The sequence below is a fragment of the Hippocampus zosterae genome, chromosome 4, assembly GCF_025434085.1.
Source record: "Hippocampus zosterae strain Florida chromosome 4, ASM2543408v3, whole genome shotgun sequence".
NCBI classification, from domain to species: Eukaryota; Metazoa; Chordata; class Actinopteri; order Syngnathiformes; family Syngnathidae; genus Hippocampus; species Hippocampus zosterae.
Genome location: NC_067454.1, coordinates 26,774,740 through 26,797,403, shown reverse-complemented (window position 1 = coordinate 26,797,403; position 22,664 = coordinate 26,774,740). Strand labels below are relative to the sequence as shown.

Sequence of the window (22,664 nt, the reverse complement as noted above, 5' to 3'; positions counted from 1 at the left end):
GAGACCCTGGTTGAGCAGGGCATGTCGGCGATAACGATGCGCTGATTGGCTCCTCTGAACTGAAGGTGTGTCCATACATAAGCGTCAGCATATACGAGGCGCTGATTGCCTTCACTGAATTTAAGGTGTGCCCATACATAAGCGTCAGCACGCGTCTATCCCAATACACACGCATTCAAAATAGTTCATTGTGGCCGGAAACAGACGCATGCGCAACGCCACAGTGTGCTCAGCTTCAGTCCAGGAGAGCCGCACACACAATTAAGACGAAGGTTTCAATTGTGTGCAGTTTTGCTCCCATCTACCAGGGGGTCTTTGCAGCTGTTTAACAGCAGAACAGGTAAATAAACGTCACAATGGCGTCCTCTAAAATTGCTTCAAAAAGAAAGGTGGACAGTGAAAATTGGCGTTTCAATGAAGAATGGACTGACAACTATGCTTTCATTCTACCTCTGTCGAGCACCAAGCCACTGTGTCTAATATGCCTAACGACGGTAGCTCTGGTCAATAGTCAAAATATTAAACGCCACTATGTGACAGAGCACAGCTCTTTTAATTATCCTCTGCTGCCCAAGCTGGCAATTAACATTCTCACAATGTTTGGGTCAATTTACAGATGTGAGTCTGCATTCTCCACAATGAATATTGTGAAGAACAAGTACCTTACTAGACTCACCAATGAACACTTGCATCAGTGTCTCCGCCTGGCCATCACACCTTTTATGCCAAAGTTCAAAGTCTTGGCAACAAGCACAAAATGTAACTTCTCTCATTAAATGCACATAATGTACACTTTTTTGCACCTTAAAGACTGAGTTCTTGCCACTTGTTGTACAAAAGGAAATGAGGCATTGATTTGTTTGTTAAAGGAAATGGATATTTTGATGCATCTTCTTAGCAGGCACAACTTAACAAAATAAAAGAGTTCCTGTGCCTCAACAAAATACCTCTCATTATTTACTGTGTACTGGCAGAGTGAATAATTGTTATTTTATATATGCCCATACAAAATGGGCATATAGCCCTGCTCCCTATGACCGCCATGCATGGGACCGGACCTTGGTCTTAATAAAAAAAAAAAAGTGGACCTCCAGCATTTCTAGTTGAGGACCACTGATGTATACCATATGATTTTATTTTTTTCTCAGTATAAATAACACATACCCCGACTGTTCTACTCTTTGAATAAAAACACTTCATTCAAGCATTAGGGAGTGCAAAGGGTTATGATGGAGGGGTGTTGCAAATCATGAAGACCTGCCAAGTGGTATGATAGCAATGTTTTATACATGTCCTCGGCTAGGCCTCAGTTTCAAAATCAGTCCTTGGCCTTGGCCTCGGAGTCAAGTCCTTGGCCTTGGCCTCGGAGTCAAGTCCTTGGCCTTGGCCTCGGAGTCAAGTCCTTGGCCTTGGCCTCGGAGTCAAGTCCTTGGCCTTGGCCTCGGAGTCAAGTCCTTGGACACTGCTCAATACACGGACCGCTGAATTGTCCAGCTGTTTGCTGCATTAATGAGATGTGTTTAGAGCCACCAGAGTCATTCAATCGACGGATCAGTTTCACTTAGCCCTGATGAAAATGAAGACTGACTGATATGGCTGAATTATTTCAAAAAATCAAATTGTGATTCCATGCTGACTGGGTGTTTGCAACGCAATGCAGCTTCAAGTTCAAATCTTCAAACGCCGGGAAATAAGCAAATTTGCGGTCTCACTCCCATTCACGTCGCATCAACTGCGTCATTTGTGCCACCAGGCATACTCGCTCACCTATTTGACCACAGCCTAAAGGGGTGTTCACACCGCACACATTTGCTCCGGCGCTGCACCGATGTAGTTTGTTACGATATATTTTGCACCGCAGCAAATTGTGTGGCGCGTTCACACGTACAAAGCCGCTGATCGTGTCTGCACCGGCACAGCATCGGTGCAGCCCCACTTGCGTTCACACGGCAGTTTCTGCAGCGGAGCAAAACGACAGAAGACAAATGAGCTGTCGTGTTGGTTCTTTTTAAAACGTATACACAACTCAAACGACTACTGGACAGACACGTCCTTCTCCTTCTCGGTTTCCGTGCCTTCTGCTCGAGAGTGACCACCCCCAAAAACGTAAATCAACGATGACTTCGATGACACTCAGAAAAGCAAATACGTAATGCGCCAAACAGAAAATCAAGAGAGGAAATCACAAAATAAATCATGGGCGGCGGGGGGTTGTGAACACGCAACAAAGGAACAAACTACACAAACAACTCCGAAACAGTTCAGTCTCCCACAAAAGGAAAGATGTTACCAGCCAAGTCTTGAGTCGTTATTAAAAAAAACACATGATGGAAGTCCGACAGGCCACCAAAGCAACGCATTTTCGCCGTACGTACGCTTCACAAGCATTTGCTCTGGAGCAAATTTAACCCAGTTGCGTTCACATGTGCAAATTTACATCGGTGCTGCTTCGCAAACGAGCATTTGCTCCGGAGCAAATTTTTAAAACACCTCTCTGAGGTGGATCAAATTTGGTCCGGTGTAAGCCTTTTTCCGGGGCTACGCCGGACCAAATCTTGCCGTGTGAACACCCCTTAAGATCTACCGCACACTGCGCTATGCTTCCAAACCAGACTTAGACCAGACCATCTAATAGTAGTAATAGTAGTTTGTTGTTTTTTTCTCTTTCTTCTTTCTTCTTTCTACATACATTCTTGCTGCTGGAGGCTGTAAATTTCCCCAGTGTGGGACGAATAAAGGATATCTTATCGCAAAAAAATTGTCAGTTGGCCACTAAGTCCACACACTGAGCAATTTCTTATGGGTTCTGAGGCTCCTTATACAATATTTCGGACTGGACCACTTTTTTTTTTAATCCATAAAAAGATTGTGTCAGTCAAGAAAGATGCAGGTTGCTTCATAAAGAGAATGTGGGTTAGAATAAAGATTCAAGTGTGGCTAATTGTGTGGCTATATTAAAAGGTGGGGCTCGCTTACATTCACTTAATTGTACCCAGAGTGGTACATACCACTCGTGTACATTTTTACCACAAGCTTTTGGTTGCGTAAAACACACAAATGTATTTTTAGCATGTCCAATTTTATGTGCAATGTAATTGGCTGAAGTTTACGATATTGCCATTCAAATTTTGAATCGCCACATAACCAGTGCCAGTGATCAGCTACTTATAAAAAAAAGTTGCCAAACTCTGCACGAGTGTTCAGTCAGATTCAAACACATCAGTCAGTGTTTGGCGGCCCTAAAATCTTTCCAAAACGGTTCCAATAGTTTTTTCATTTATTTCCAATAATTTTGGACTCTATTGGGTTTTTTTAATCCACGAAAAAAAAGTACTTTAATTTAACAGTCAGTCGGCTATAATGGACGAACCCATGTTTGTTGGTTTAATCAACCTAGGATTCCTGCTCTGCGGTAAATAGGCCCGTCTCTTCAGTGGGTCAAAGAAACATCCTGATACCGTTATGGTTGCACCGCCATGCCTCATTGTTGTGAAGTGTACTGTGGCTTGAATTTAGTGATTGGGGGTCTTCTGATAAGCTATCAATGGCCTTTGGACCCAAATAGAAATTTAATGAATCCACAATTTAGGCCTGTCAATATGTTAAGTCAATTTTACTCTTTAGCCACGTACGTCATCTTTTTTTGTTGTTGTTTTGTTTTTTTTTTGGGTGGGCCCTTCTTACCAGAAGATACACTTCAAACAGAAGTCTTGTAATTATCACATACGCATAGCTAAATTAAGTATTGGGACATAGATCGACAGGTAAATTGAGAGCTTCGCCCTTTGGCTCAGCTCCTTCTTCACCACGACAGACCGATACAACGTCCGCATCACAGCAGACGCTGCACCGATCCGCCCGTCGATCTCCCGCTCCCTCCTGCCCTCACTCGTGAACAAGACCCCTAGATACTTAAACTCCTCCACTTGGGGCAAGATCTCCTCCCCGACCCAGAGAAGGCACTCGACCCTTTTTCCGACTGAGGACCATTGTTTCAGAATTGGAGGTGCTGATCCTCATCCCAACTGCTTCACACCCAGCTGTGAAACACTGCAGTGAGTGTTGGAGAGCCCTGATTGAAGGAGCCAACAGTACCACATTGTCTGCAGAAAGCAGAGATGTAATACTCAGGCCACCAAAACGGACCCCCTCAACACTATGGCTGTGCCTAGAAATTCTGTCCATAAAGGTTATGAACATAATCGGCGACAAAGGGCAGCCATGACGGAGTCCAACCCCCACTGGAAACAATTCCGACTTACTGCCGGCAATGCGAACCAAACTCTGACATTGCTGGTATACGGAACGGATAGCCCTTATCAGGGGGTTCGGTACCCTGCACCTCCCACAGAACTCCCCGAGGCACACGGTCAAACGCCTTCCCCAAGTCCACAAAGCACATGTAGAGTGGTTGGGCGAGTTCCCCCAGACCTTCGAAGCCCCTGCTAAGGATGTAGAGCTGGTCCACTGTTTCACGGCCGGGACGAAAACCACACTGCTACTCGTCAATCTAAGGCTCGACTTCCTGACGGACCCTGCGCTCCAGCACCCCTGAAATAGACCTGAAATAGGCTGAGGAGTGTAGTTGGAACACACCCTCCTGTCCCCCTTTTTAAACATCACCCCCTAGTCTGCAAATCCACAGGCACTCTCCCCGATGACCACACGATGTTGCAGAGGCGTGTCAACCAGGACAGCCCCACCACATCTAGAGCCTTGAGGAACTCCGGGCAGATCTCATCCACCCCTGGGGCCTTGCCACTGAGGAGCTTCTTAACCACATAGGTGACTTCAACCACAGAGATGAGGGAGCCCTCCTCAGAGTCCTCAGACTCTGCTTCCTCCAAGGAAGGCGTGCTGGTGGAGTTGAGGAGGTCTTCGAAGTACTCTGCCTACCGACTCGCAGTGTCCCGAGTTGAGGTCGGCAGCGCCCCATCCCCAATATACACAATGTTAGTGGTGCACTGCTTCCCCCTCCTGACACGCCGGATGGTGGACCAGAATTTCCTCGAAGCCGTCCGGAAGTCGGGTTTCATGGCCTCACCGAACTCTTCTCACGCCCGAGTTTTTGCCTCAGCGACCCCTGAAGCTGCGTTCCGCTTAGCCAGTCGATACCCATCAGCTGCCTCTGGGGTCCCACAGGCCATAAAAGCCCGATAGGACTCCTTCTACAGCTTGGGGCATCTCTTACTGCTGGTGTCTACCAGCGAGTACGGGTGTTGCTGCCACGACAGGCACCAACCACCTTACTGCCACAATTCAGATTGGCTGCCTCAATAATAGAGACATGGAACTTGGTCCATTCGGACTCAATGTTCCCCGCCTCCTCCGGGACATGGGAAAAGTTCTGCCGGAGGTGGGAGTTGAAACTCATTCTGATCGGGGATTCTGTATGCCCACACCTGCTCTATGCCTCTCACCGCGGGCAACTCCAGATTGGAAGAGAGTCCAACCCTTCTTGAGAGAACTGGTACCAGAACCCAAGCTGTGTGTGGAGGATAGTCCGCCTATATCCAGTCGGAACTTCTCCACCTCGCACACCAGCTGGTGCTCCTTCCATGCAAGAGAGGTGACATTCCACATCCCGAGAGTTCGCTTCTGTAGCCGAGGATCGGACCACCAGGGTTCCCCGGCTTTGGCTGCCACCCAGCTCACACTGCACCCAACCCCTTTGGCCCCTCCCATGGGTGGTGAGCCCATGAGAAGGGGGATCCATGTTACCTCTTCGGGCTGAGCCCGGCCGGGCCCCACGGGTGTAGGCCCGGCCACCAGGCGCTCGCCAACGAGCCCCACCTCCAGGCCTGGCTCCAGAGGGGGGCCCCGGTGACCCGCGTCCGGGCAAGAGAAACTTAGATCCATTAATTTTCTTTGGTCTTTGAGCCGTGCGTTGTCTGGTCCCTCACCCAGGACCTGTTTTCCATGGGTAACCCTGCCAGGGGCATAAAGCCCCAGACAACTTGGCTCCCAGGATCATTGGGACACACAAACCACTCCTCCACGGTAAGGTGACGGCTCACAGAGGGCCATATGCAAGCAGTCCTTTCCATATTCTGCTCCTGCACTTGAACTTAGGAGTGTCTGGATCTCGTGTGCATAGACCACACGATCAAAACAACCAAGCCTGTGAAGGAGCTCACAAAGATGGCGGCCTTGTTGTGAGTCTTTTACAGGGCTGTATGCTGCGTCCAATTTGGGCCGCAGGCGGCCAAAAGATGTGGCGACTAAAATGAACAATAGGTTGTACACAGTGAAAGTATTTTCCCCTTTTTGATGTCTTTGCAATTTATTACACACAAAGATTCCAGTTCATCAAACCAATTATCACACAGAAACAACCTAAGGAAATGCAAAATGCAGTTTCTGAATGCCAATTGAATTTATTTAGACCCCCCCCCCCCCCAAAAAAAAAAGATCCAAACTTACCTGTCCCAATGTGAAAAAGCCATTGCCCCCTTGACCTAATAATGGGTTGTGCCACATTTGACGACAATAAATGAAATCAAGTGTTTGTGATAAGTGGTGGTGATGTGTCTTTCACATCGCTGGAATGCTTACGTCACCTAAATGCAAGTAATTGGCAGGCCCAGGCCTGATCTGTACTACTGCGGTTAAACAACATGAGTTTTTACTACGGAAACAGAAAACACAGCCACAACGGTGGTGAATAAGATATTCTTCTTGAAAGTATCATTCTGACGAAGGGATTACAAGGAATAATAAATTGAGTGAAAGAACCATACAAATTCCTAAAATAACCCGCCGTTACTGCGATTGACTGGCAACCGGTTCAGGTTGTCCCCCGCCTGTTGCCCGAAGACAGCTCGAATAGGCTCCAGCACCCCCGCGACCCTTGTGAGGATAAAGCGGTTCGGAAAACGGATGGATGATTGGAACCTGGTGTTTTCGTGAAAGACTGGAATTAAGTGCTTGGGTGGATGTCTGTGTACAATTTTCACCAAGGTCTCTCTGGAACCACATGAATGCTTCTTTCATCTTTGAAGAACATAAAAGGCAATTTCATCAGTGTTCGAACAGAAAAATATACAAAATACTGCAATCCGCACAGCTAAACTGGAAATTATTGTTATGGCATCCCGTATATCAGATGGGAGGAGTTGCCTTGAAGATTAAAATGATATTATTGAGCATAAGTGATTCAGAAAATGGATGATGGATAGAGGATAAGCCATTTGGATTGATGGTGTATTGAATTTTGAAATGTTGAATCTTACTTGGTTTTTTGTTTTGTTTTGTTTTTTTCAATCAGAAAACCGTCCTGAGTTGTGATTTTTACTTGACATTACGAGATTTTCAGTATCGGTTGAAAACGATTTTCATTTAAAATGTAACAAATCTATGAAGTGATTCAAATGTGCAAATATCTTGCCAAATAGAAGTGAAGTAGTTTAGTTTTATATTTCACAATGTCACATTTTTTTGGTTGGGATTTTTTGTTTGGTTTTTGTTTTTGTTTTTTTGTAGCAGAAATGCAGTTAGTGTGATGCGTACATACCCACTGACACGTCTCCTACAGAGGCAGAGTGGTGGGTTTGTCTTCATGGTTTGTTTGGAGGGAGAAGAAAGCTGATAGTTGGCCCCTAAATAAGCCTGGCTTGCCTGATAGAAGGGATCCTCCTTGCTAAATGTCAAATAGCTGAAGGAGCTGAGAGTTTGACAGACTGGTTAGCGATTGTGACACATCCTCACGACAGAGCTTCAAGTACAAGTTTAATTAGTGTAAATTATTTGGTGACAAGCGAGCTTGTTCGCCACTGGTTGCACTTAATGAGGTCATAAATCAATAGTGTCGTTTCCAGATGGGGAAGTCATGCATACACCCAACAACTACGTAGCTGCATGTAGTTTTCATTTTTGTCCTCACAAGCTTATTAATGATGTAAATGTATTGATTGTTATTAGATAAATGTATTAAAGAGAGAATCCCTCACTCTCTGCTCATGCTTATATGGGCCATTCAACCAAATTGGTCAGAAGCCACACACGAGGCTGCAGTTGGTTCTCTTGAGCACAACTCATAACCACCCGGGGTCCTGGCAACAACAACAAACGCACCGGCATCAATGGCTCTCTGTGTCTGCGACCTAAAAGTGCAATTGTGCGCTTTCATAGCAGAGCATGACTTCTCCTGAACCACATCTCAAGCATTAGTGGCATCCAATGATGCACTATTGATAAGAATGTACTGGCAAGACTATCTATATACACGTGTCATATCTTTGCACTCATGACATATCTGTAAGCTACAAAGCCAAATTTGCCTCAAAACTATAAACTACATTATAAGAGTAAAAATTTCATTTGAAATGCATTTCATATTTCAGCAACCTCAAGGTGCGACAGAGTAAACTTTGTGCCATTCATTTGACAACAGACAAAAATGTGGACTGTATTCTAAATGTCCAATTTAAAATTTGAAGTGTGAGTGTTTTATGCCACTAAATGCAGATTCTAGTTTTAATATTTTTTCGGTTATAGAGGGCCTTGTACTCATTAAAATGTATCGGAATGCACAAAAAGTTGCAGGAACGGCCCCCTTATTGACACTCATTGTTTACTTTAATGCAGTGGTTCTTAACTTGGGTTCGATCAAACCCTAGGCTTTTCGGTGAATCGGTCTCAGGAGTTCGACAGAGCCTCTACCACAGAGTTCAAAAAAACATACTTTATTTGTGTTTGTTTATGTTTTTAATAAATGCACTTTTTAATGTCTTGAAATTGAAAAAAATACCATTTTTATTTTTTACTAAAGAAGGGTTCGGTCAATGGTACCACGGTAACAAGGTTAAGAACCACTGCTTTAATGCATCCAGTACACGGTTGAATGATTTCATATTTTGTGTTCGAATCTCAATCCCCGTTTGGACAAAATATTTACTTGTCATTTACGACATCATTTAAAACGAATCAATGTACACCCCACTGCACAGCAAAATATTGACCATTAATTGACTGCAGTCATTTTAAGCAGAACAAGTTTTCAGTCCAATTTTTATTATTATTAATAATAATTATTATTATTACTATTATTATTATTTATTTTTTTTGCTTTAACCCCAACAATAATACAAAAAAGTAGTTCATTTGTGCCGTTTGATCGTGCTCTCTGAGGCTCCATGCCTTGTGTTGTGCACTTGTACCTGAAAAGGGTTTTCGAACACTGTAGCTTTAATAGGTTGGCACACATTCATGTACTTCCCATTAATCCGTTCTTCTGTTCAAAGGCTTACAGGGCAGCTCTGTCAAGTTCAAATCAACATCCCCCTCATTTACAAATGCTCACACCAAATTACAGGCGCCCAGACTAGATAAGCCATGAAAGCTTATATCAACCACACAAAAATATTAGTTTTATTTTTCTTCACATCATCATTATTGGTAGATGTTTAGGTATTTTTGCTTTGTAATAAATGGACCCTGGTTTCTTAATCTTCCCCAATTAAAAACATTTGGAAGATAATTTGAAAGAACAGGAACAATAATTACATTTTAATTTCAATCATTATTACAAATACTCTTAAATGTGGTGCCCACAATAGTTCAGACATTCACCAATGCCTTGAGGGGCATTGTACGACTTTTGGTTTCCGGGTTAGGAGGCATTATTCTTGCTGCTATGTTGTGTAAACAGAATACCAAATGAGCTATTGTTGTTTATATGGGGAATAAACCGTAGACTCGGCTCGTCTTTGACTTCTGTCTTGTCAGTTACAACTTTTGAAAATGCTGTATTTTCCTTGTCACTTTGCTGCAAGTCATCTTTGTGAATTTCTCGATTTAGATTTTCAGGGATTGTTTTTGTTTTTTCAGGGCAAAAGAGGCCCAATTATTGTACAAGAAAAGCTGGGTTGAAGGCCGACAATGCGAGTGAATCGCGAATCTTAAAGGGCACTGTACTGCACAACCTTTGCTAATGCTCTGGAATGTAGGAAGTGAGCTACTCTGTAATTACTCAAAGGCTTGCCTCCTGTGGTGTATCATTGGCTGTCAGAGGGCAGACCTTGATAGCCAATAGGCAGAATCTGGGCCAGACCTTGGAGGAGCTCAGTGACTGGGCTGAAGAATAAAAAGAATACTTTGGGGGATAAATGAACAGGCGGTTCCATTACTTCCTGGATACATGAACAACCCCCACACACCCCAAGACCCTGTTTGTGTACTGAATGCTCTATTTCTGTCTGCCTTTGTATTTTAAAACAATTTCAATAAACACAATAATTTATGATCTTCACCCTGTCCCACCAATCGTTGTGATAGTTCTTTTTTTTTTTTTAACCCACAGTAGTTATTTTGAGTTTGTAAATTAAACTAATGGGACAACTACAGTTCAAAGGTCTACGCACAAATGTGGAGGGCTTTGAACAAGCTAGAACCAATTACAAATTTGGTGAGGATCTTGAGAAAGGTGGCGTACCGGAATGTGTAGTATACCATTTGCCTCAAGATCGTATCATTGGAACCGTCCACCTCCAAAATCATAATGGTACCTCCTGTTTGCCGGGCATCTTTTTATGAAACCGAAAATAGCCTGCAAAAGAGCAAACTGCCGGACAGACAAATACAAATATTACACAATATCAATGAATTTAACTGTAAACAACAATTCAGCTTTGGTAGATTTGTGCGCTCTAATTAACTCATTCACTCCCAAAGCTGTTTTTACTAAACGTTTTTTCCGACTTAGTCTAGAATTGGCTGGTACTGAATGAGTTAATGGCAAGATGGTTATACAATACTATCATTATGGTGTTGTAAGAACAACAAAACTAAAGGTTCCATTTTTTTATGCCTGTTGAAAATTAAAGTTTACTGACGGAGATAAGAAAATGTTGCTTCATTTGTCTGATCATATTGGAATGTGTTTTAATTTTTCAGTTTCAATTAACCTTGGTTCAGTAAACTATATGTGGTCATTTTTAAAATGTTCAATGAACATTCGATCAGTCCGGCCCTCAGCTTGCAGCAAAATTTTTTATCTGGCCCTCCGTCCATTTGACTTTGACACCCCTGCTTTAGACGAATGTAAAAGTTTTGAGTGGTTATGCCTGCAGACTGGAGAGGGACAGGGATGGAGGGATGATGTCGCAACATCACTAATTAGTGCACCTTGGACCAAGTGCCATCAATCATTAAAATATCACGGAGAAACACAAGCAATCTTAACAAATATATATTTTTAAAAAAAGGTGCATCTCTCACAGAAGTGCTTTTTGCAGCCCACTAGTATGCACCAGACATGGACAATTCTTTACACTTAATGTGTTGATACCACGTTTAACAGTATTTGATTTGATTTGACTTTTTATTAGGTCTCCCATAGGAGAAACATGTCTCGGAGGACAGTCCCTCTGTGCTGCTACATAGTGTACATTGACATACACATACATAATTAGGACAATTACATACACCCCCACCACACTAGTGTTCTTCCGTTTGTCTGTCTGCCTCCCTCTAATTGTTTATTGATTAAAATGATAGCCTGTAGTATGAATGAGTTTTTATACTGGTTTAATTTACAGAGAAGAGTCCTATACCTCATTCCTGAGTTTAGGAGCTCAAATTGGGAGTGTAGCAACATGAGAAGGATTGTTTAAAATGTTGTTTGCCTGTTGAGTAACGGACTGCACATATATGTCCGAGGGAGCAGGGGGTGGGGGCTGTCCTATTACCTTCCCTACTGTCTTAACCAAGCTGGTTATATGAGCCTTAGATTTAACAGTTAGGTTCCCAAACCAAATGGTTATTCCAAAGCGCAGGACTGATTCGATGGTTGCTCTATAAAAGATTAACAGAATGCTTCTGCCTACTCCAAATTCCTGAGACGTCGCAAAAAATGAAGGCGCTGATGGATCTTCGAACAGACCTTTGATACATGTGTCTGCCAGTTAAGCACGCAATCTATATAAATCCCCAAGTATTTGTAGGAGGAGACCTGCCTGATACTGTATAAAAATGACTTAAAATAAAAACATTTTCTGTAAATTATAGTAAATTTATTTATTTAACAATGTCATTACAGTTGCAAAGGCAAGGAGTAGTGTGAGTTCAAATATTATATTTTTGTGTTTTTCTAAACCAAAAAAGTATAGATAAGAATGCCTTTAATGCACCGGATCAATAAGCAGTCCCATTGTAGTAGCCGCAATTAAAATTGCATTGATACCTACCAATCTTTTTTTTTTTAATGCATTTTTTTTGTGTGCTTGGTATAAAGACTTTGTTTTTACATTTGTTTTGTTGTAGGAGTTTGCAGCATTAACAAAGGAGGTGAACATGTGCCGGGAACAACTTTTAGAAAAGGAGGAAGAGATTGCAGAACTGAAAGCTGAGAGAAACAACACACGGGTGAGTTGAAATGTTGTCATGTTTAATAACAAGGGTAACATTTGAGACTTGCACTATACATTCAGCATTTCCAGTTTTGAATCACCAAGTTATGTTTGTTTAAACAATGGAAATAATTGTCCTGAATTATACTAGTAAAAATATTGGTGGCAATTATTAATGTAACGTTTGTCTGTGTAACGCAATGCGATTGTTCTTATTTTCTTCCATAATTGGTGTTTTGTGCAGCTCCTCCTGGAGCATTTGGAGTGCCTGGTTTCTCGTCACGAACGTAGTCTGAGAATGACAGTAGTGAAACGGCAAGCTCAGTCTCCTGCTGGAGTCTCAAGTGAAGTGGAAGTCCTCAAAGCCCTTAAGTCACTTTTTGAACACCATAAAGCCCTTGATGAGAAGGTAGGACTCAGATCCATATAATGCAGCGCTTACCATGAGGTTACGGTGTATGCATGCAGTTTCATGACTGTTGAATGGTATGATTGTCTGAAATTGTTCACATTTTCTAGGTAAGGGAGAGACTGCGAGTCGCCTTGGAAAGATGCGGTGTTTTGGAGGAACAGCTCACTATGTCGCATAAAGAGGTGAGGTGATTTCTGTTGTCTGTAAATATTCATTTGTTGATTTCTTACTTCATTCTATCAGTACACACACACACACACACACACACACACACACACACACACACACACACACACAGGGAGACAGTGGTCCATAAATCACTAAAAGGTTTAGGTCAGGGGTCGGGGTTTAGGTCGAACTCCCTGGCCTATACATCCAAGAATGTCATGACCATCCTGAACAACCAAAATTTTATTATAATGATGCCTTGAACTGTGTCACCACGTCTCGTCTTCGCTGATGGGAGGCTGCTCTTTCCAGGCCTCTATAATCCTCAGGTTCAGCCTCAACAATATTTTCAACCAGATCTAATTCCACCTCGACTATATAAATGTATTTTTGTTTGTTTTTCAAATGGACTATGGTGACTTTTCTCAAAAATCAATGCTGCTGCTTAAAAGTGCCAGCTATGGAAACCTGGTGACGCCGCCCCAGCAGCACAACATTAATAACTCAGAAATACTTGTATCGTTGTTAATACAATACCATGTCAGCCGAGGAATAACATACAAACGGACACACAGGGAAAGACAAAAGCCAGGAACATCTGTGTAAACAGGGGAGCAAGAAATCAAAGAGAGAAATGTGCTTCCTAGTGTCCGAAAGCTTGGACTCCGTTTCAGGCCGAGGGTCTTGCAACAGGATTATGACTACATAATCGTAGTCATAATCGTATAAACACAGCTAAAAGACTGAAGAATGACTCAGAGCAAACCATTGGACTACAGTATTCTGGAGTTGTTTTGAGCCTTGATCTAAATCCTATTGAACATCTGTGCAAGGAGTGAGATGCCATAACAAGTGGGTTACAACACCTGTTGAGAGGTGCAGATGTCTGAAAATTACACAAATTGATTAGTTGCAGTAATTGCCTAAAAAATTAAGATGGCCAACATTTTCACAAAGGCCCGTTTCATTATTTCTTTCCAAAAATGTAGATAGATATTTTCTTTGGTTAATTTTCCCTTTATTTATTATTACTCTTTTTTTCTTTTTTAATTTAGAGATAATCAGTCTGTTAAGATAATCAGTCTGCTTTCATGAATGACTGCAGAAATCAATGACATTTGAGAATTTGGACGAGTCTGAATAGATGGCTATCAATGATTATTTTTACTATTTAAAATTGTAATACATTTTACGCCTTTAGTTGACATATATCATTTTGAAAATAAAACATTGGTTTTACTGGACTTAACATGATTTAATATTAACAACTGCTCACGCACTTTTCTCTTTTAATTCCATACTGGTTGTTGTTTATTCATCCTGAAGCCGATGCCACTACTATATGTGCACATCATTTTGAAGGACAGACGAGTCTTGAATTCTTCCTGTTGAATGGGATTAAGATTGACAAAAACCCTAGAGCCCTCTTCCTCAACTGGCGGACCGCGATCCACGACCGGACCGCCGACCTCCTTTGTCCGGACCGCCGACCTCCTCTGTCCGGGCCTCCTCTGTCCGAACCCTCGGCAAATTGTATAAAATAATAAATTATAAAGTGATTTTTACGTTATACATTTTCCATTTTTGGACTATAATCTGCGCATTACCGCGATCGCTTGTTAAAATTATCCGTTGTATTATTTGCGTGCACGAACAGATGTATTGCAGAGGATGCAACAGCGCGACTCTGTGTGTGTGTGTGTATAATGTTTGACGAACTGCAGACCGGGGGCATGTCGGCGATAACGATGCGCTGATTGGCTCCTCTGAACTTAAGGTGTGCCCATACATCAGCGTCACGCATTCAAAATGGATGATTGTGTCAGGAAACAGACGCATGCGCGACGCCACAGTATGCTCACAGCTTCAGCACAGGAGAGCCGCACAAGACAATTAGACAAGACAAATCGCGGGACGTTTCGATTGTGTGCAGTTTTGCTCCCGTCTACCCTGGGATCTTTGCAGCTGTTTAACAGCAGAACACCGCAACATGTTAAATGAACATCCCAATGGCGTCCTCAAATAATATTTGCATGCCTCAGACATTGCATTCACCTTTAGTGGAAGAACAGCACTGCACATTCCTGTGCTCCCTTGTGTCAGTATTTAAGATGGTTAACTCCTCTTCTGATATATTTTTCAATGATTTTAGAGGGGATGTGAAAAGGGGAATTGTACAAATGAAAATAATATTTTTGTTTTCATTTTTAGTATTTATTTTGGTAAAATGAATATTTTGTTTTGCTTTTGTTAAATTAAGGGGAAAAAAAGACAACTACTGTTTAACAAAGTTAAAGTAAAAAATGTCGTATTTCCCTAAAAGGGCTATTTCTATTATTAAGCAGGCACAACTTAACAAAATAAAAGAGTTCCTCTGCCTCAACACAATACCTCTCATTATTTGCCGTGTACTGGCAAAGTGAATAATTGTTATTTTCATGCACCCCATTATTGGTTGGTTGTGAGGAGTGTTGATTTGTATAAGCTTGGCTTGACCATACTAAATGGGCATATAGCTGCTCCCCATGACCACCGTGCATGGGACCGGACCGTGGTCTTATAAAAAAAAAGTGGACCTACAGCATTTCTAGTTGAGGACCACTGCCCTAGAGCATGTTGAACTGTCCTAGATTTTTATCTATGCTTCATGATGAAGCACTTAATGCTGTAGTCATCTTTTGTTCCTGAGACACACACACTCATGCCCTCAAAGTCCTGGGTGCGCGTGTGTGCGCGTGTGCGTGTGTGTGTGTGTGTATGTATGTATATATATATATATATATATATAAAATATACCGTATTTTCCGCACTAAAAGACGCACTGGATTATGAGGCGCACCTTCAATGAATGGCTATTTTGTAAAATGTTTTCATACATTAGACACCTCGCATTAAAAGGCGTAATCTACAATGCTTCCACTAGATGGTACTACGCTCCTTCCATTCAACTCGAGAGGCGTTCACGACCGCCTCTGAAAAATGTAAATTTACTATTACTGTACTGGAATGAAACCACGGAAATTGAAAATAATGCATCAAAACAGAAAATTAAGCGAGGAAATCACAAAATAAATTCTGTATCCCCCCTATAGGATTTATTTTGTGATTTCGTCTCTTGATTTTCTTTGTGGTTTCATTGAAGTAAGAATTAATTTACGTTTTTCGTAGGCGGCCATGAACGAGTGGAACGGAAGAAGGCACGGAGACTGACAAAGACGTACATTACCTGTATTTGCTGAGACTGAAAACCATTAATAAAGTCTGTGTTTAAAAAAATAAATAAAACCACCACCGAAGCTCTTCTTTTTTTCAACAAATACAGGTGCTTCTTTGTTGGTCTCCTTCCCTTCTTTTCTTCCGGTCAACTCTTGAGACGTTCATGACCACCTCTGAAAAACGCATTGGCATTTCCATTATCGTAGCTCCAACAGTACAATCAGATAAGATAAGAAAACCTTTAATAGTCTCACAATGGAGAAATTATCTCTTCAAAGCAGCAAAGTTATGAGAGGAAGAAGTAGAAGAACTAAATAAATGGGAGCTTCTGGAAAGGCAGCCACTCTCGCGGCGCTATCTTGAAGTCAAAATAACACAACAAAATGTCAGTCGTAGTTATTTATTCCTTTGTTGTGTATTCACAAAAGATGAAATGACAATATAAATTCTGGATGGGGGCGGGGCTATGGAATTTATTTTGTGATATCCTCTCTTGCTTTTCAGTTTTGATATATTATTTTCCATTTTTGTAGTTTCAGTGAAGTAATCGTTAGTTTACGTTTTTCGGATGTGGTCTTGAACGCCTCTCAAGTCGAATGCAAGAAGGCACGGAGACAGACAAAGACGTATGTGTATTTGTTGAGACTGTTTTAAAAAATGAACCCCACAGCTCTCCTTTTTTCGGAGCTACAACACAAACCTGCTTAATAAAGCAGTGACACAGTTCACTGAACCAACAGCAAGTCATAACTTTGGAAGCATGTTGGAGTCGACATATTACCGTAATGACAATACAAAAGACGCTACGCATTTTAAGGCGCTTGGTGAGCTTTGAAGAAAATGGAAAACTTTTTGGTGTGCCCTATAGTGTAGAAAATACGGTGTGTGTATATATATATATATATATATATATATATATATATATATATATATATATAATATATATGCGCACACACACAACCCCCCGACCCCCATCGTTGTAAAAAAGTAACATGTATGATCAATCGAAATTCGGTCTCAGATGAATCAATGGCTTAACTGTGTGTTAACAAACTATCTGTGCAGTTGGCTTACCTCAGGGAGCAGAGCTGCCAGAAGAGGGGATTGGCAGATGGAACCAGTGAGGTCAACCACAACTCTGAAAATACACCAAGCACTAATGGAAAGGTGAGGTTACTTATTAGCACATGGTTGAAAGACAAGCGTGTGAGAAAGCCATTGTGTGACAAGTGTCAGCCATCTGTGTGGTTAATTTAATTAAATCCTTCTGCGTTTAGCTATTACAGCATGAGTATGTGCATTCACAAGATTGGTTGGAAAAACTAAGACCATTTTCACATTGAAGCTCAATTCCATTTATAATTTTTTGTTTTACTCATTTTTGACACTTGTGTTTTTTTCAGGGTCAACAGTACAATTCAGATTTTTGTCAAATCCAACCTAGGCCTCTTTCGTATGTGGACATAAATCGCATATGTAAGCGATGTCTGCACCATGAAGGCTCACATCCGGCCGATACGTTATCAAAAACACAATAAGCACTCCGGGTGAGCTTTTAACAACGAAAATCCTTTTGTTCGGCAATCTCCCGCAAGTGATGTCATTCAAAGATTGCCACGTCGCCAGTCAGCCATTGTACTGCATTGTTAATTGTCCTGTTAGCTTCTCTTTGCCATTGTGAGCGACTTATTCGCCGAAATGCCTCAGCACTGTGTGGCGATACACTATAATGATGTTCTTTATTTAATTCTGATACAAAGACTAATTTAGATCACATCAATATATTTACCTAAAATGGAGTAATGGTTGATTAAAATATTTTTTACCACTCTATTTAATACTTCCAAACAATCCAAAGTTGCATCTCTACTTTTAATATAGACTATTGTTATTTATTCATCCATAGCGGTCATCTGATGGATCACTCAGTCAGGAGGATGAGTCTGCTCCTGCTTTCAACAAGGTTGGAGAACTCCAGGAGGTGGTGAACCGTCAGACCGATGATCTGGGCCAGATGAAGGAGCGCATGGCTGCAATGGTCTCCCGAATCAGTGAGCTGGAGGAAGATCTGGATATAGCGAGAAAAGACCTCATAAAGTCTGAAGACATGAATACACGATTACAGAGAGACATCAGAGAAGTAAGCACAATTTTGTTTAGTGGCATTGTTTTAATCCTTAATTTTTTAGTATAATATAGCCAGAGGGGAATGATCATATTTTTTCTTCCTTATTTCCTTTCCTGTTTTATGTTTTTTATTTTTTTAACATATCCCACTTTGGGAAACAATACACGTTGAAGTGTACATTAAGGAGAAAGAAGACATTTGCGATGGTGACATGCACATGAGTACTGAGAGAAACCTTGGTGCCTTGGTTACGGATACCATCCTCAATTTCCGGATTTTGGTCAACCTTTAAGGTGGAGGTACAGAGAAGGTGTAACTTTTTCGGACTGGGTTTTTGGAAAACGTTTTTTGGGCATGGTTATAATCTCAACGAGCGTAGATAATACTGTATATTGTATTTAGTTGGTAAATATTAGTTACTTTAATTGAAATGTTTTTCCTGTGCTATTTTGTCTGTGTTAGCAGCGCAATTGGAATCTTTTCATATGTTTGTCAACTGAAGTAAACTGAAAAAGAGATCACATTCGTATTTTGGTTTTATGATTAAAAATTCAGCAATAATGTCTATGTATTTGTTCCCCCTTACAGTCTATGGCTCAGAAGGAGGATATGGAAGAGAGGATCACCACTCTGGAGAAGCGCTACCTGGCTGCTCAGCGGGAGGCTACGTCCGTCCACGACCTGAATGACAAGCTGGAGAATGAAGTGGCTAACAAGGAGTCGCTCTTTAGACAAGTAAGTTAGCCAACTACATTGATGTCTGCTGGAGCATTTTAACTGAGTTCTAAGCACAACTTTACTGATGAACCTCGCTGCATCATGTCACTGAGGGACATAATGAATTTGTACGTTATAACGGTCATTATGAGTGACATAATGAATTTGTATGTTATAACGGTAGTTCCTTGTAACCATTTCCATTAAAATGGCCGCCAGCTACGATGTATAATACAGTATGAACATTTAAAAATACCAACATGTAATATCGCATAAATATGTCAATTACAAATACATGTATCCAGTATGAAGAAAAAAAAATATTTTATTAGAAATTAAACAAACCGTCGCGTTTCTACGTCATCACCGAAAACATTATCAGTGCCTTCTCCGGTTCAGGAGGTGCGCGCCTCGAGGCCATTTATGATCATCTTTCAATCTGTAGGCCTCGAACTCTGCCATGATTTTTGTTGCCATTATGGATGATTGACAAAATCGTGACTTCGTGCTCGGCTTTGTCTGGGAGACTCCCTTTTGAAAGTGAGAGACAATTTCAGCCTTCACAGAAAGCGAGATTTGCTTAAATTTACCAGACATGTTTTCACGCTGTGCCACCGGAAGTACAACAATGAAGGAGTTGATCAGTAGCATTGCCAAACAACGGCACGGAGTCCCGCGCTGTACATTTTGTTCATAAGCAAAGTCACGGTGGCAGTTGGCTTCCCACGGATCGTTGTAACAAAGGCCTTTTCACTATTTTGTGGGGGAAAATCTGGTCGTTGTACTGAAGTTTACATTACAACGGTGTTCGCTGTAAGCAAAATCGACAAATAAAAAACTCATTACGTGAAATCGCAACTTTTGAAATGTGAACGTTATCGGGGTGAAAACGTAAACTGGGTACGTCTAACAGGGGTTTGTGTGTGTGTGTGTGTGTGTGTGTGTGTGTGTGTGCGTGTGTGTGTGTGTGTGCGTGCGCGTGTGCGTGTGCGTGTGCGTGTGTGTGTGTGTGTGTGTGTTTGCGTGTGTGGGTGCGTGTGTGTGCGTGTGTGTGCGCGTGTGTGCGCGTGTGTGCGCGTGTGTGTGTGTGTGTGTGTGTGTGTGTGTGTGTGCGCGTGCGTGCGTGCGTGCGTGCATGCGTGCGCGCGCGCGCGCGTGTGTGTGTGCGCGCATAGAGGTCTTCAACGTCTTATCAATGACGATTTCCTTCTTGCACAGACTGAGGACAGAAACCGGCAGCTTCAAGAGAAACTGGAACTAGCTGAGCAGAAGCTGCAGCAGACTATCCGCAAAGCAGAAACTCTGCCAGAGGTGGAGGCTGAGCTAGCACAAAGAGTAGCAGCCCTCACAAAGGTATTGCTATCTGCCCATCACTGGGAATTTCACTTTTTATTTACTGCATGGATAGAGGTACTTAAATTTTTGCTGTGCAGTTCTACTGCTACACTTTCAAAGCCTCTCTATTTCATTTTTGGCCCAGAAAGATGTGAGTTAAGGTGGGAACTGTCTGGTATGTAGAGGGGCAACCATTGTTTTGTGGTCCAAGTACTGGAGATTTGTTTGGAGATCGTTGGCCTCTTTATGTCCATTTATAGTTACAAGCTGTATCCCGGAAAGTGTTTGCGTAACTAAACAGGCCGCCTGCACCATTTAAGCATTAGTTTTGGCTCCCAATATTTCCTAATTATGCAGTGTTATTCACATTTAAGGTCATCAGATTTTTAAGTGTGGCATCTGTTTTATGTAATACAATATCTCTGTAATGTGCTGGAGTCACATGATTGATACCCAGAGGGGATCCAGAAAAAAAGATGGTGTTAGTTGGGTATCTTTCCCTTTTTTTCGATGTATTCCATGTAGGTATCCCTAATTTCGAGAGATTTATTTCTAATTCAACTCGGCCAATGAGGTTTTCAAAGTAATGAACCGAAAGTGTAATTCTGTGTTGAATTTGCAACTATTTCATCAGGTTGTGCTCAACTTTTTTGTGATCATGCATTTACCTTCATCACTTCCTTCCTATACTGTATCTGTAGTGTGTTCCGTGCGGCTTTAAAGGCTCTAAGACTCAAAAGGTAGACCAACTTTTTCAGGAGGACAAAATCTTTTAACTCTTCCTAGATCCAATCAACTAAATTTTGTTCTGTTACTGAATTTAACCAGGCCATGATACATCTATAGTAATACGATAATACATTCATACCTCAGTTTTCGACCATAATCCGTTCCAGAAGGCTGTTCAAAAACCGAAACCATGCTCTTAAAAAAAACCCTTTATTGAACAAGTCTGTTCACAATGGAGCACTACACGAGGAAGCGTCACTTCCTCGTCTAACTGAGGAAGCGCCACTTCCTCGTGTAAGGAAGGTGAGAGGAGTCAATTGACGCATTCAAGTGCGCTCAGTTTGTTCGAGAACCGCAATTCGGTCGTCATCCGAGGCATAAAAAACTCGAAATTTTTGGTCGAGAACAGAGACGGTCGAAAACCGAGGTTTGACTGTACATAACTAATCTCTTGGATTATGGTGCTGTGAAAAAGTATTTGCCTTTCTCACATTCTTCACCCCTTGAATGATTAAAATCAAATACATCTAAGTATCAGACAAAGATTATCCAAGTACACATAAAATTCAGTTTTTAAATGGTGATTTGGGGGCGGGATATTAAAAAAAAAATTACTTGCCCTCCTCCCTTGTAAAAAAACAATTCTGCATTAAAGGGTGGGCCAAAATATCTCTATGCGGCTGTGAAAGACTCATTGTCAGTTCTAGACAAACGCTTGATTTCTGTTGTTCCTGCTGAAGATGCCCCGACCAATTATCAAGTTGAAAGGGCAAGTACTTTTTCACAAAGTCCCGGTAGCTTTGAATAGTTGAATAAATACATTTACCATTTAAAAACATGATTTTATGTGATGCATACTTTATTTTTTTTTTAGGTTCCAAACTTTTTTAATGTTTACTTGGGTCATCTTTATCTTTATGCTTCATTTGTTTGATCTTAAACATTGAAGTACATTGAATTTGAGAAGAAGACAAATACTTTTTCATGGCAACATTTACTGCATATCACAAAATTTAAAAGAGTATCAAATAGGCTTTGTATTCTCTTGCAAAGAAGGCCTTGGTTCGATGAGGGAACAGATCATATTTTAAAACGGTCTTATTTAGCTGGGGTTGTAGCCCTAATTTACCCTTGTCTGTAGTCAGACCCGTTGCCAGAGCCTTAAGAGGATCACTTGAAATGCATAGGGGGCAATCATTATTAATATCCTACACAGCACTTACTTTGCGCCATATATTTGGATATATTCGCGAAGCACTCCCTGTCAATAGTCTTATGGCACCCTTTGCGACAACCGCTGGCAAGTTTTATATTAAATATTTATTTACAATACATTTACATAAACGCCTTATTGAGTGTTTCAACGCAAGAACTCACTGTATTAATACCAAACCATTGTGCAATATATCACGCCAACTCAATTTCACAAATATTATTTCCCGATTTTATGGCGAACACAATAGACACATCTTTTTATATATATATATATATATATATATATATATATATATATATATATATATATATATATATATATATTGCGAGTCGTCCCGCACGCGGTCTGTCTTTCCGTCTGTCCCTTTTCAAAACGTACCTACTTCACCGCGCCGCC

At 41.5% G+C, this 22,664-nt stretch overlaps 1 protein-coding gene across 12 annotated transcripts in view; it reads left to right on the top strand.

Moving 5' to 3' along the window:
• The window catches only part of ppfia1 (PTPRF interacting protein alpha 1), a 53,401-nt gene that overhangs the window by 6,431 nt on the left and 24,306 nt on the right, over positions 1 to 22,664 (top strand). For all 12 annotated transcript variants that reach the window (XM_052063850.1, XM_052063846.1, XM_052063847.1 and 9 more), the window contains exons 3-9: positions 12,262 to 12,363; positions 12,592 to 12,756; positions 12,867 to 12,941; positions 17,209 to 17,310; positions 18,050 to 18,283; positions 18,860 to 19,006; positions 20,207 to 20,341. In XM_052063850.1, the coding sequence (XP_051919810.1) occupies positions 12,262 to 12,363; positions 12,592 to 12,756; positions 12,867 to 12,941; positions 17,209 to 17,310; positions 18,050 to 18,283; positions 18,860 to 19,006; positions 20,207 to 20,341 (960 nt within the window). The remainder of the gene's footprint in view (positions 1 to 12,261; positions 12,364 to 12,591; positions 12,757 to 12,866; positions 12,942 to 17,208; positions 17,311 to 18,049; positions 18,284 to 18,859; positions 19,007 to 20,206; positions 20,342 to 22,664) is intronic.